Consider the following 15,989-nt stretch of genomic DNA (forward strand, 5'->3'; position numbering starts at 1 on the left):
ACCTTGGATGTCAGGGGATATACGAGAATGGATTAGGGAAAAAAGGAGGGCTTTTGGCAGATACAAAAGGCTAAAGACGGAGGAAGCCCGAGAGGAGTACAAAAAGTGCAGGGGGATACTTAAAAAAGAAATTAGGAGATCAAGGAGGGGCCATGAAATAACACTGGCGAGCAAAATAAAGGAAAATCCTAAGATGTTTTATAAGTATATTAAGGGTAAGAGGATGACTCGGGAAAAAATAGGGCCCATTAGGGACAAAAATGGCAATCTGTGTGTGGAGCCGGCAGATGTAGGAGGGGTTCTAAATGAATTTTTTGCATCTGTTTTCACTATGGAGAAGGACGATGTAGACATAGAAATACGGCAGGGGGACTGTGATATACTCGAACATATTAACATCGAGCGGGAGGAGGTATTGGCGGTTTTAGCAGGCCTAAAAATGGATAAATCCCCAGGCCCGGACGAAATGTATCCCAGGCTACTGTGTGAGGCAAAGGAGGAGATTGCGGGGGCTCTAACACATATATTCAGAACCTCTCTGGCCACAGGGGATGTGCCAGAGGACTGGAGAACCGCTAATGTAGTACCTTTATTCAAGAAGGGGAGTAGGGAAAAACCGGGGAACTACAGGCCAGTCAGCCTAACATCAGTGGTAGGAAAATTATTGGAAAAAATTCTGAAGGACAAAATTAGTCTCCACTTGGAGAAGCAAGGATTAATCAGGGATAGTCAACATGGCTTTGTCAAGGGAAGATCATGTCTGACTAATTTGATTGAATTTTTTGAGGGGGTGACTAGGCGTGTGGATGAGGGTAACGCAGTGGATGTGGTATATATGGATTTCAGTAAAGCCTTCGATAAAGTCCCGCACAGGAGACTGGTCAAGAAGGTACGAGCCCATGGAATCCAGGGTGCCTTGGCACTTTGGATACAAAACTGGCTTAATGGCAGAAGGCAGAGGGTGATGGTCGAAGGTTGTTTTTGTGACTGGAAGCCTGTGGCCAGTGGGGTACCACAGGGATCGGTGCTGGGTCCCTTGCTATTTGTGGTCTACATTAACGACTTGGATATGAATGTAAAAGGTATGATCAGTAAGTTCGCTGATGATACAAAAATTGGTAGGGTAGTAAATAGCGAGGAGGATAGCCTCAGTCTGCAGGACGATATAGATGGGTTGGTCAGATGGGCGGAACAGTGGCAAATGGAATTTAACCCGGAAAAGTGCGAGGTGATGCACTTTGGAGGGACTAACAAGGCAAGGGAATACACAATGAATGGGAGGACCCTAGGCAAGACAGAGGGTCAGAGGGATCTTGGTGTGCAAGTTCACAGATCCCTGAAGGCGGCGAAACAGGTAGATAAGGTGGTAAAGAAGGCATATGGGATACTTGCCTTTATTAGCCGAGGCATAGAATATAAGAGCAAGGAGGTTATGATGGAGCTGTATAAAACACTGGTTAGGCCACAGCTGGAGTACTGTGTGCAGTTCTGGTCGCCACACTACAGGAAGGATGTGATCGCTTTGGAGAGGGTGCAGAGGAGATTCACCAGGATGTTACCAGGGCTGGAGCGCTTCAGCTATGAAGAGAGACTGGGAAGATTGGGTTTGTTTTCCTTGGAGCAGAGGAGGCTGAGGGGGGACATAATTGAGGTGTACAAAATTATGAGGGGCACAGATAGGATGGATACTAAGGAGCTTTTTCCCTTCGTTGAGGGTTCTATAACAAGGGGGCATAGATTCAAGGTAAAAGGCGGGAGGTTTAGAGGGGATTTGAGAAAGAACTTTTTCACCCAGAGGGTGGTTGGAGTCTGGAACTCACTGCCTGAAAGGGTTGTGGAGGCAGGAACCCTCACAACATTCAAGAAGCATTTGGATGAGCACTTGAAATGCCATAGCATACAAGGCTACGGACCAAATGCTGGAATATGGGATTAGATTAGACAGGGCTTGATGGCCGGCGCGGACACGATGGGCCGAAGGGCCTCTATCCATGCTGGATAACTCCATGACTCTCTATGACTCTATGACTCTATGACTGTATGGATCCACACCTGACCCTACCCATACCCACACCTGGCCTGGATCCACACCTGACCCTACCGATACCCACACCCACACCTGGCCTGGATCCACACCTGGCCCTACCCACACCCACACCTGGCCTGGATCCACACCTGACCCTACCCATACCCACACCTGGCCTGGATCCACACCTGGCCCTACCCATACCCACACCTGGCCTGGATCCACACCTGACCCTACCCATACCCACACCTGGCCTGGATCCACACCTGGCCCTACCCATACCCACACCTGGCCTGGATCCACACCTGACCCTACCCATACCCACACCTGGCCTGGATCTACACCTGACCCTACCCATACCCACACCTGGCCTGGATCCACACCTGACCCTACCCATACCCACACCTGACCTGGATCCACACCTGACCCTACCCATACCCACACCTGGCCTGGATCCACATCTGACCCTACCCATACCATCACCTACACTTGGCCTAGATCCACACCTGACCCTACCCATACCCACACCTGGCCTAGATCCACACCTGACCCTACCCATACCCACACCTGGCCTGGATCTACACCTGACCCTACCCATACCCACACCTGGCCTGGATCCACACCTGACCCTACCCATACCCACACCTGGCCTGGATCCACACCTGGCCCTACCCATACCCACACCTGGCCTGGATCCACACCTGACCCTACCCATACCCACACCTGGCCTGGATCCACACCTGACCCTACCCATACCCACACCTGGCCTGGATCCACACCTGACCCTACCCATACCCACACCCACACCAGGCCTGGATCCACACCTGGCCCTACCCACACCCACACCTGACCTGGATCCACACCTGACCCTACCCATACCCACACCTGGCCTAGATCCACACCTGACCCTACCCATACCCACACCTGACCTGGATCTACACCTGACCCTACCCATACCCACACCTGGCCTAGATCCACACCTGACCCCACCCCTACCCACACCTGATCTTGATCCACACCTGACCCCACCCCTTCCCTGGCCTGGATCCACACCTGACCCCGCCCCCACCCACACCTGACCTGGATCCACACCTGGCCCCACCCCTACCCACACCTGGCCTGGATCCACACCTGACCACACTCCTACCCACACCTGGCCTGGATCCACACCTGGCCCCACCCCTACCCACACCTGACCTGGGTCCACACCTGCCAATGGCAAACCCCCCCCACCACATGTCCAGGCAAAGGTGAGGGCAGTGCCCATCACACACAATCCAGACCCACGGAGAAAGGCCTGGAGGCACCAACCCTGCAATCAAGAATCAATTGGATGGTGCAGTGGGAGGTCTGGAGGGTCACTCTGGGATGGATGGGTTAAGATAAGCCAAGTGGCCTTCCTCATCCGTAATTATCTTGTGACATAAATACAAACAGGTTCACTCACACATATCAACAAAACAGCACCTGAATTACACAACAACATCTTGCATTTATGCAGCGCCTTTAACACAGTGAAACGTCCCAAGGCATCCCACAGGAGCAATTATCTCACAATATTTGACACTGAGCCACATCAGGAGATATTAGGACAGGTGACCAAAAGCTTGGTCAAAGAGATAGGTTTTAAGGAGCGACTTAAAGTAGGAGAGAGAGGTAGAGAGGTTTAGGGAGGGAATTCCAGAGCTTAGGGCCCAGGCAGCTGAAGGCCAATGGTGGAGTGATGAAAATCGGGGATGGACAAGAGGCCAGAATTGGAGGAGTGCAGTGATCTCAGAGGGTTGTAGGGCTGGACGAGGTTACAAAGATAGGGAGGGGCGAGGCCATGACGGCATTTGAGATGAGAATTTCAAAATCGAGGCATTGCTGGACTGGGAGCCAATGTAGGTCAGCGAGCACAGGGGTGATGGATGAACAGGACTTGGTGCGAGTTAGGATATGGGCAGCAGAGTTTTGAATGAGCATAAGTTTATGGAGGGTGGCAGATGGGAGGTCGGCCAGAAGAGCATTGGAACGTTTAACACAAATGGGTCTAGTTTGGACACATATAGATACAAACAGCACCAATTGTGAACATATAAACACAACAGGTTCAATCACAATCATACACAAACAGCTCTAATTGCACACATACAATAGGTCTGATCACAAACATATAAACACAAATAGATCGAACACAAACAGGTCTAATCAAATACAAGTGGATCTAATTGCACACAAATTAACATAAAGAGTTCCGATCACAGGTACACAAACACAAACCAGGTCTGGCTGTATTATATGTACAAAGCAGGTTGGATCGTTCGGATCCAATTGTGCATATTTAAATACAAACTGGCTCCAATTGCAGAAAACAGGTTTGATCACACAAATCACACTTAATATACTCAAAACAGGCCCAATGACACTTTCCAAACTCAAAACAGGTCCAATCATACACACACAAATAAGTCTGATCAAATATGTTTAAACCAATATCAGCCCAATTCTACTTTATAAACATGATGTGGAGATGCCGGTGATGGACTGGGGTTGACAATTGTAAACAATTTTACAACACCAAGTTATAGTCCAGCAATTTTATTTTAAATTCACAAGCTTTCGGAGGCTACCTCCTTCCTCAGGTGAACGATGTGGAAACTTACTTTATAAACACAACACGGATCTGATCATACACGCAAACATACAAAACGGGTGAAATCACACATGTACATACACCTGGCCAGTTATCAACTGATCAGTCTCATTTTTGAGCAGGAAATTTGCAAAATGTAAACCAGACGCTCACAGTCTATTTTCCTTCCAATAGCAGTCCAGTGTTTCAATTTCTGTCTGTGTCTCATGATGTGGCAGCATTCAGGTATTTATTCCCCACCAGTTTTGTTGCCTGTCCAGTAATCAATCCTTTTTTATATTTTGAATTATAAAGTGATCAGAGCATGGAAGTTTCCATGAATTATGATGCATAACCTGTGAATGTCATCACTATAACCACATATAGTGTCACATCTCTGACTGGTGTTGGGGACAGTTTGAGTCCCCTGATTAATCGAAGCTTCAAAGCAATGGAGAGTCCCATTTCCTTTCCCCATATATCTCATGTTAGTTAGAATCATGTTGTGAATTCACAGGGAATATGATTAATTCAGCAATTTGTGTTTGGAGGAAAGGTTAAGGAAGTTGGGTTTGTTTTGTTTGGATAAGAGGAGACTTCGAGGTGAGTAATTGAAGTTTTCAAGATTGTGTACAGGATTAACAAAACTGATCCAGGCAAACTGTTCCCTGTGGTGAATGGTCGAATCCCAAAGGATACAGGTTATAAATGGAGACATTGGGAGTAAGAAGGGAAGCCGGGGGGGAACTTCTCCCCCAAAGGGTTATTTAGTTGTGGAATTAGTTATCACAGAAAGACATTGCAGAGGAGAGTATAAATAGGGTCAAGAGACAATTAGATGTGTTTCAGAGACAGAACAGATGGCAGGATATGGGGAGAAAATGGGTAGGTGGGGTTAATCTTTCAAAAAGGAATGGATTTATTGGGGCTTATGGTCTTTTCCTGTTCCTAGAAATGATTGTGTTTTTATAGATGTGATTGATTTAAACTCTCCTGGTGGTTGAGCATCTTTAAGGGTTAAACAGGAGAGAACCCACAAAGAGGAGATGTATGTTACAACTAGTGTCCCAAAAGTTGGCTGCTCTGATAACTCACAGTCCTGAATGAGTTATGCTCAGTACTACAAGTGGAATTTAGCTGGTATCCTGGGACTCCTCACTTATTCTATTTATACCACATGTTAGGTAAGTAATTGCATCTTAAATTATAATTAGTTAAATGTAAACAGTAATTTAATATGATATATGTTATTATACTGATTCGTGGATTGTGGAGGGTGGCTCCAATACATTTCTGTGAATCATTTTTCTTACTCTGTGTGTGTGTGTGGCTGAGTTTGAGTTTGACTGCGTATATGTGTGTGTATTTGTGTATATGTGTGTGACAGCGTGAGTCTAAGTGTTTTTTTTTGGGTTTTTTTCGTTCACGGGATGTGGGCGTCGCTGGCAAGGCCGGCATTTATTGCCCATCCCTAATTGCCCTCGAGAAGGTGGTGGTGAGCCGCCTTCTTGAACCGCTGCAGTCCGTGTGGTAACGGTTCTCCCACAGTGCTGTTAGGAAGGGAGTTCTTATTATGACTTTTCGTAGCGAGATTTTACAACTGAGTGGCTTGCTAGGCCATTTCAGAGGGCAATTAAGAATCAACCACATTGCTGTGGGTCTGGAGTCACATATAGGCCAGACCGGGTAAGGGCAGCAGGCTTCCTTCCCTAAAGGACATTAGTGAACCAGATGGGTTTTTACGACAATCCGGTAGTTTCATGGCCATCATTACTGATACTAGTATTTTAATTCCAGATTTTTTTATTTAATTAATTGAATTTAATTAATTAATTGAATTTAAATTCGCCAGCTGCCGTGGCGGGATTTGAACTCATGACTCTGGATTTTAGTCCAGGCCTCTGGATTACTAGCCCAGTAACATAACCACTATGCTACCGTACCCCATGAGTGTGCATATGAGTCTATATGAGTGTAGGAGTGTGAGTGTGTGCATATGTATGTCTGAACATGTGTGGGTGTGTGTAAGTGCATTTGTGAGTGTTCATGACTATGTGTGTCTGACTGAATGTAAGTGAATGCATGAGTGCACATATGTGATTGGGGTGTGAGTCTGTGTGTCCGTGCACCTGTGACTGTGAATATCTGCAGTTGAGTCTGTGTGTATGTGTGTTTGTGAGTCTATGTCTGCATGTGAGTGTGTATATAAATGTTTGTGTGACTGTATGTGAATAAGTGTGTGTAAGTCAGTGTGTATTTCAGTGTGTGCATGAGTGTGATTCTGGGGCCAAGTATATTTGTGTAAATGTGAGTGTGTATGTATGTGTGCAAATGCATATGTATATGTGTGTGTTTGAGTGTGAATGGCTGTGTGTGAATGAATGTATGAGTCTGTGTAACGATATGAGTGTGAGTCCCAATGTCTCCATTATGGGTATGACCACAAGAATCTGTTTCAGCATGCATATGTGTATGTGTTAATATGTTTATGAGTGTGCATGTGTGAGTTCGTGTGTGGGGAGTATGTGAGTGTGTGTGAATGACTGTGTGTGTGTGTGTCTGAATATCTTTGAGTTTGAATGTGTGTGTCTGTATATGAATCTGTGTGTGTGTGCGTGCTTGACTGTGTACGTCTTTGTGTATGAGTATATGTGAATTGGATTGTTTGTGCTTTTGTGTGTATGAGAGTGTGTGTCCATGTGTTAGAGTGTTTAAGTGATACAGTATGTGTGTGACTGTAGGTCTGTATATCTGCGTGTGAGACTGTGTGTGGGTGTGTGTGATTGTGTATCTACATGTGAGACTTTGTGACTGTGTGTGTGTGACTGTGTGATTGTGTGTGAGATTATGAGTGTGTATGTGTGTGACATTATGAGTGTATGTGTGACTGTATGAGATTATGAGTAACTGTGTGTGAGATTATGAGTGCGCATGTGTGTGACTGTGAGACTCTGTGTGTGCAACTGTGTGTGAGATTGAGTGTGTATGATTGTGTCTGAGACTGTATACATGTGTTTGTGACTGTGAGTGAGTGTATGTGACTGTGTGTGAGATTGTGTGTGTGACTGTGTGTGAGATTGTGTGTGGATGTGTGTGTGAGTGTACATGTGTGTGACTGTGTGAGATTGAGTGTGTGTGACTGTATGAGATTGTGTGTGTGTGACTTCTAATAGTAGGGTGTGTGAGAGATTGAGTGTGTGTGACTGTATGAGATTGTGTGTGTGTGACTTCTAATAGTAGGGTGTGTATGAGATTGAGTGTGTGTGACTGTATGAGATTGTGTGTGTGTGACTTCTAATAGTAGGGTGTGTATGAGATTGAGTGTGTGTGACTGTATGAGATTGTGTGTGTGTGTGTGACTTCTAATAGTAGGGTGTGTGTGTGAGATTGAGTGTGTGTGACTGTATGAGATTGTGTGTGTGTGTGTGACTTCTAATAGTAGGGTGTGTGTGAGATTGAGTGTGTGTGACTGTATGAGATTGTGTGTGTGTGTGTGACTTCTAATAGTAGGGTGTGTGTGAGATTGAGTGTGTGTGACTGTATGAGATTGTGTGTGTGTGTGTGACTTCTAATAGTAGGGTGTGTGTGAGATTGAGTGTGTGTGACTGTATGAGATTGTGTGTGTGTGTGTGACTTCTAATAGTAGGGTGTGTGTGAGATTGAGTGTGTGTGACTGTATGAGATTGTGTGTGTGTGTGTGTGTGACTTCTAATAGTAGGGTGTGTGTGAGATTGAGTGTGTGTGACTGTATGAGATTGTGTGTGTGTGTGTGTGTGTGTGACTTCTAATAGTAGGGTGTGTGTGAGATTGAGTGTGTGTGACTGTATGAGATTGTGTGTGTGTGTGACTTCTAATAGTAGGGTCTGTGGCTGGGACTGGCAATGGCTTCTGTTGAGCAGGAGGGTGAGATGGTAATACACCCTCTCCGCATCTCTCGCTCTCTCTCTCTCCCACACACACACAATCCCTCTTCACTCCGCATATATCTTTAAACACAGATTTAATCCAAAGAAAAACTGATGAAAGGAAAGTTGTGAAGGCAATCCCTTTAACGGACAGTAACACTCAGAATTAACCCTAGACCCCTGATCTTTTCCCTTTTAACAGGAGATGGGGGAGGGGGGCTATGCGTTTGCACGGAGATCAGCAATCATCGCTGCTATTAATATTCTAACATCATAGAATCAATCATAGAAAGTTACGGCACAGAAGGATGCCAATCTATTAGAATCTAATAAATTATTCATATCATTACACATATTTGCTGAGATTGTCTTCTTTGATGTTGCTGAGATGTTTTTGTTTGATATATAATATTTTAATTAAGTGTCAATAACAGCATGATAAGGATAGGCTGGTGTGTGCCAAGAGTGAGCGCCAGGAGTGTGGGATCAGTGCAAGCAGAGAGAGAGAGGGAGAGCCCGATCTGTAGGCAGCCTCCTCCGGGCAGATCGCTTTACTGTCACTGTGCTGGGACCGAGCACAGCAGAGGCTGAGAGAGCGGGGACCAGAGACCAGAGAGTAGAGAACACAGCCGCTATTCTGCTTTCCCTCTGCCCAGTACTGAGAGGAGACTCCCTCCTGCTAAATGTACCTAAACAGCGAGTCCGAGCCCGGCTCCCAACTCATGTCTCAGCCCCACAGTACGGAACGTTTGACGATTGCAAGGAGCTGGAAGATTCAGAGTAGCGCCTTGGAGCAGCATTAAATGTGAGTGAGTGAATGAGTGGATGAGTGGACTGACACTGGGCGCTGTGTCTGTGGTGAGTGAATGAGTGGATTGACACTGGGCGCTGTGTCTGTGTAGCCAGCTAACCCCGAGCACAGACTCCGAGCTGCTGTCAGTACAGGAGATCTTCACTGCAGCAAGTTGTAATGACCTGGAATGCACTGCCTGAAAAGGCGGTGGAAGCAGATTCAATATTAACTTTCAAAAGAGAATTGGATAAATACTTTAAAAATAAAAAGTTGCGGGGTTATGGGGAGTGGGACTAATTGAATAACTCTTTCAAAGAGCAGGCACAGGCACGATGGACCGAATGGCCTCCTTCTGTGTTGTGTGATTCGATGAATTAGAGCTTTAAAACAGATTGGTTTAATTGTGAACAACCCTGGTACCCTGGTGTTAATACTGTAGCTATTGTGTTATGGATGATTCATTGTTATTATAATTGTGCATATTAATATGATTGATGTGACTATTAATATTCCACTTTCCCATTATTTTACCTTTCCATGTTGTATAATATGCTACTTATTATGGTGCTTGTTCCCTATGTTTTAGTTCAGGATTTGTTTTTTTTGCTCTCTCTCTGTCTGCCCAAACACTCACTGCCCTCTCCCTCTCTGCCCAAACACTCACTGCCCTCTCCCTCTCTGCCCAAACACTCACTGCCCTCTCTCTCTGATCACACACTCACTGCCCTCTCCCTCTCTGATCACACACTCACTGCCCTCTCCCTCTCTGCCCAAACACTCACTGCCCTCTCCCTCTCTGCCCAAACACTCACTGCCCTCTCCCTCTCTGCCCAAACACTCACTGCCCTCTCTCTCTGTCTGCCCACACTCACTGCCCTCTCTCTCTGTCTGCCCACACTCACTGCCCTCTCCCTCTCTGCCCAAACACTCACTGCTCTCCCTCTCTGCCCAAACACTCACTGCCCTCTCCCTCTCTGCCCAAACACTCACTGCCCTCTCCCTCTCTGCCCAAACACTCACTGCCCTCTCCCTCTCTGCCCAAACACTCACTGCCCTCTCCCTCTCTGCCCAAACACTCACTGCCCTCTCCCTCTCTGCCCAAACACTCACTGCCCTCTCCCTCTCTGCCCAAACACTCACTGCCCTCTCCCTCTCTGCCCAAACACTCACTGCCCTCTCCCTCTCTGCCCAAACACTCACTGCCCTCTCCCTCTCTGCCCAAACACTCACTGCCCTCTCTCTCTGATCACACACTCACTGCCCTCCCTTTCAACCCAAACACTCACTGCCCTCTCTCTCTGCCCAAACACTCACTGCACTCTCTCTCTGCCCACACACTCACTGCCCACACACTTACTGCCCTGTCTCTCTCTGACCACACACTCACTGCCCTCTCCCTCTCTGCCCAAACACTCACTGCACTCTCTCTCTGCCCACACACTCACTGACCACACACTCACTGCCCTGTCTCTCTCTGCCCACACACTCACTGCCCTGTCTCTCTCTGCCCACACACTCACTGCCCTGTCTCTCTCTGACCACACACTCACTGCCCTCTCTCTCTGACCACACACTCACTGCCCTGTCTCTCTCTGACCACACACTCACTGCCCTCTCTCTCGCTGACCACACACTCACTGCCCTCTCTCTGTCTGAAAGTACCTAGATCCTGGGATGTGCTGACTGGATGTTATGGAGGACTGAAAATAGCAAAGAACTCATTTGGAAAATTAAAGGGGAAGAGGAGGGAGCAGTCCTGGAAGGTGCAGGATGATTGAGGAACCGGTGAAGGAGATCCCAGGGCTCACGGTTCTTCCCAGTATCCAAGAGAAGGGCTCCGATTGCCCGGATCCTGCGGTTGCTCAGCTCCTGACCAGCCAGGGCCAGCTGGCGGCAGCTACAGGTGGAGCTGAACTCTCCTGCTCCCGGTGCACCGTCCCCTTCGGCCTGGTCATCCTGATTGCTGGCGTGGTGGTCACAGCCGTCGCCTATAGCTTCAACTCGCATGGTTCAATCATCTCAGTCTTTGGGCTGGTCCTGCTTGCCTCGGGTCTTCTCCTGGTGATCTCCAGCGCCGCCTGCTGGAAAGTGAGACAATGCAGAAAGCGAGCCAAAAGGAGAGAGAGCCAGACTGCACTGATGGCCAACAGGGGGCTGTTCGTCTAGGAAACACTCTACATCCAAACAAGGAGACCAAATCACTTCATCTGGGACCTAAATCCAGCAACCTGTCTACATGCATCCAACTCATGGAGGTTTGCAATGAAAATGCTGGGTGGATTGTCCGACAGCTTTGATGGGGCCAGTTTACAATATCACTTCAAACTTTTAACAGTTCATCTACTCACAACATTAAGTAACACAAGACAAACTCTCCATTATCTCTTTATCTGGAGTCATCCATGTGACTAGCTGAGGCCAACTTGAGAGTGGATCGATATGGAGATGCTCTCAGTACTAACGATCGAAATGACTCAACCAACACTTTGGATCTAACTGTATGAGTCCCAGTGTGTCCGGGACAGCAGCCAGTCCAGAGATGAAGACTGCACTAACTGTGGTATTAAAAATCATTTTAGTACTAATTTATTGACGCACCTATTCTCGGGTATATGCTGGTCCCTGTCATACCGTTATCTGGGTTGCACCTTGTCAAGAAAATGTTTAAACAGGGAAATGTCCTTCTACCTCCTAGCTTGCATGCAGTCTGCTATCTCTCCAGCTGCCCTTCCTGCCTGTGTTCATTCCTTTTCCCTGACTGTTTTCTCCTACTCTCCCTTTCCAATGTTGATGCTGTCCTACATTCTGAAAACCCTGTGTTCCACCCATCAATAGTTGGGTCTGTTGATGCCCCATGTTCACTAAATGAACCTGTGTTGGTCATTATCTTTATAACAACTTAAATTAACAAAATATCATCTATTCTTGGAACAGGTGTGGGATGATAATATCACACGCACCCTCTCCATCCATTCTGAGGGATATTTTGATGAATTCTCACTGCCAGGACCTTGTTTCAATAATCAGTGCAATGAAGGTAACAGGAATTAAGTCTTTATGAATTCGTAGGAAAATCAGAAAAAGATCATTTAAAAGAAATAATTATGAGGTCACTAAGGAATCACTAGGAATGGAGGCTTTTAACTTGTCAACTTAACTGATTGCCTGCTCTCCTCCTCCTCCTCTGCCTCTCCTCCCCTCCCTTGCTCATCCCCACCCCACCTTACCTTCTTTCCCTCTCCTCCTTCTCATTTCCTCTCCTTCCCCTTCTTTTCCTCCCCTCTTTTTCCTCCACTCCCCTCTTCTCCCTTCCCCTTCTCCAAAGTTCTCATTGTCCAGCTACTTGAGTTGATTTTTATGACACCAGGTCAGCTTCAGTTGGGATGCGCTAACTGCACGCGAATGTTAATGAATGTCTTTCTGGCTTTCATGGTGTGCTCGGCCTGGCACTTTGATAATTCTATACAGCTTCCGTTTGAACGGTACATGATCTCATCAAATAAAACTTCTATTTCACTGCCACTGGCCCTGCCTCATTTCCTGGGGAAACAGTTCTATTCTTTTCTGGGATAAAAGTAAAGGGATTCAACCTGGCACAGCAAAAACATGAATAATACAAGACAGGTGAGATAGAGAATAGATACAGGGGAGTACAGGACAGACAGAGGAGAATAAAGGACAGATAGAGAGGAGAAAAGGACAGATACGAGAGAGTGAAGGGCTGATATAGAAGAGTTCAGGACAGATTTGGGTGAGATACAGAACTGATACAGACGTGTACATAAGAGATACAGGAAAATACAAGATATAGGAGAGTAAAGAACAGATATAGGTGAAATATAGAACAGATACACAAGCATACACATGAGGTACAGGAAAGAACAAGACAGATGCAGAATGGTACATGACAGATACAGGAATGTACAGAAGAGTACAACACAGATACAGGTGAGATACAGATATACGCACATATGCAAGATACAGAATAGATCCAGACATGTAGAGGAATTATATAGGAGCATACACTGGAGTTACAGGAGAGTAAAAGACAGATATCAGAGAGTCCAGGACTGACAAAAGATAGTCCAGAACAAATATAGGAGCATATTCTTTCAAACTAACTCCAAACCCACTCCACAACCTCTCCCCCTCTCCAAACCCACTCCACAACCTCTCCCCCTCTCCAAATCCACTCCACTACCTCTCCCCCTCTCCAAACCCACTCCACAACCTCTCCCCCTCTCCAAACCCACTCCACAACCTCTCCCCCTCTCCAAACCCACTCCACAACCTCTCCCCCTCTCCAAACCCACTCCACAACCTCTCCCCCTCTCCAAACCCACTCCACAACCTCTCCCCCTCTCCAAACCCACTCCACAACCTCTCCCCCTCTCCAAACCCACTCCACAACCTCTCCAAATCCACTCCACTACCTCTCCCCCTCTCCAAACCCACTCCACAACCTCTCCCCCTCTCCAAATCCACTCCACAACCTCTCCCCCTCTCCAAACCCACTCCACAACCTCTCCCCCTCTCCAAACCCACTCCACAAGATCTCCCCCTCTCCAAATCCACTCCACTACCTCTCCCCCTCTCCAAACCCACTCCACAACCTCTCCCCCTCTCCAAACCCACTCCACAACCTCTCCCCCTCTCCAAACCTACTCCACAACCTCACCCCCTCTCCAAACCTACTCCACAACCTCACCCCCTCTCCAAACCCACTCCACTACCTCTCCCTCTCTCCAAACCCACTCCACTACCTATCCCCCCCTCCAAACCCTCTCCACTGCCTCTCCCCTCCTCCAAACCCTCTCCACTACCTCTCCCCCCCTCCAAACCCACTCCACAACCTCGTCCCATCTCCAAACCCACTCCACTACCTCTCCCCATCTCCAAACCCTCTCCACTACCACTCCCCCCTCCAAATCCACTCCACAACCTCTCCCCATCTCCAAACCCACTCCGCTAACTCTCCCCCCTCCAAACCCTCTCTACTACCTCTCCCCCTCTCCACCACCTCTCCCCCTCTCCAAACCCACTCCACTACCTCATCCCCTTCTCCAAACCCACTCCACTTCCTCTCCCCTCTCCAAATCCACTCTACTACCTCTCCCCATCTCCAAACCCACTCCATTACTACTCCCCCTCTCCAAACTCTCTTCAGTGGGAGAGTTACAATACATGAGGATGGGCCTTGATGAATTACATAGAACTACATAGAATGTACAGCACAAAAACAGGCCATTCTGCCCTTCAGGTCCGTGCCGGTATTTATGTTCCACATGAGCGTCCTCCCTTCCTCTTCATCTAAACCCATCAACATATCCTTCTATTTCTTTCTCCCTCATGTGTTTATCTAGCTTCCCGTTAAATGCATCTATCTTAGTCGCCTCAACTACACCTGTGGTAGCGAGTTCCACATTCTAACCACTCTATGGGTAAAGAAGTTTCTCCTATTGGATTTATTAGTGACTATCTTATATTTATGGCCCCTAGTTCTGGTCTCCCCGCAAGTGGAAACATCTTTTCTACCTCTAACCTATTAAACCCTTTCATAATCTTAAAGACCTCTATCAGGTCACCCCTCAGTCCTCTCTTTTCTAGAGAAAAGAGCCCCAGCCTGTTCAATCTTTCCTGATAGGTGTAACATCTCAGTTCTGGTATCATCCTAGTAAATCTTTTTCACACCTTCTCCAATGCCTCTATATCCTTGTTATAATATGGAGACCAGAACTGTTCACAATACTCCAAGTGTTGCCTAGGTTCTATACAAGTTCAACATAATTTCTCTGCTTTTCACTTCTATCCCTCTAGAAATGAACTCCAGTGTTTGGTTTGCTTTTTTTATGGCCTTATTAACCTGCGTCGCTACTTTAATGATTTGTGTATCTGTACCCCCAGATCCCTCTGCTCCTCTACTCCAATTAGACTCTTATTTTCCAAGGAGTATGTGGCCCCCTTATTCTTCCTACCACAATGTACCACCTCACACTTACCTATATTGAAATTCATTTGCCAATTACACGCCCATTCTGCAAGTTTATTAATGTCTTCCTGTATTTTGTTGCAGTCCTCCTCAGTATTAACTATATCCCCAATTTGCTGTAGTCCGCAAGTTTTGAAATTGTACTTCTGATTCTCGAGTCCAATTCATTTATGTAAATGGTGAACAACAGTGGTCCCAGCACTGATCCCTGTGGAACACCACTTCCCACCTTTTGCCAGTCTGAGTAACTACCTTTAACCCCTACTCTCTGTTTTCTGTTTTGTAGCCAGCTTGCTATCCATTCTGCTACCTGTCCCCTGACTCCACATGCTCTGACCTTAGTCATGGGTCTACTATGCGGTACCTTATCGAAGGCCTTTTGAAAATCCAAATACTGCATTACCCTTATCTATCCTTTCTGTTATTTCTTCAAAGAATTCAATAAGGTTGGTCAAGCATGACCTTCCCTTTTGAAATCCATGCTGACTATTCTTTATTATATTTTCGTATAATTATTAATTCACATTGCCGTTGTGCCGTCTAAACACCATAGGTTATAAGGTAAATTCCCCCATCCCATCCTCTCGCACTCCCAGAAGGAGCCTTGTTTGACAGATGTGCAGGTCAGAAAACTTCAGCTATAGGCCTGGAAGTTTCTCTCT

General features: G+C 46.8%; 1 protein-coding gene across 1 annotated transcript; it reads left to right on the forward strand.

Annotated features, from left to right (window-relative positions):
- The first annotated feature begins 9,050 nt into the window (after positions 1–9,050).
- On the forward strand, positions 9,051–14,559 carry tmem100a (transmembrane protein 100a). The gene is made up of 2 exons (XM_068003791.1): positions 9,051–9,350; positions 10,998–14,559. The coding sequence occupies exon 2, from the start codon at positions 11,109–11,111 to the stop codon at positions 11,502–11,504; it is 396 nt and encodes a 131-aa protein (XP_067859892.1). The 5' UTR covers positions 9,051–9,350; positions 10,998–11,108; the 3' UTR covers positions 11,505–14,559.
- The last annotated feature ends 1,430 nt before the right edge of the window (positions 14,560–15,989 follow it).

Source organism: Heptranchias perlo, chromosome 23, assembly GCF_035084215.1.
Source record: "Heptranchias perlo isolate sHepPer1 chromosome 23, sHepPer1.hap1, whole genome shotgun sequence".
Lineage (NCBI taxonomy): Eukaryota > Metazoa > Chordata > Chondrichthyes > Hexanchiformes > Hexanchidae > Heptranchias > Heptranchias perlo.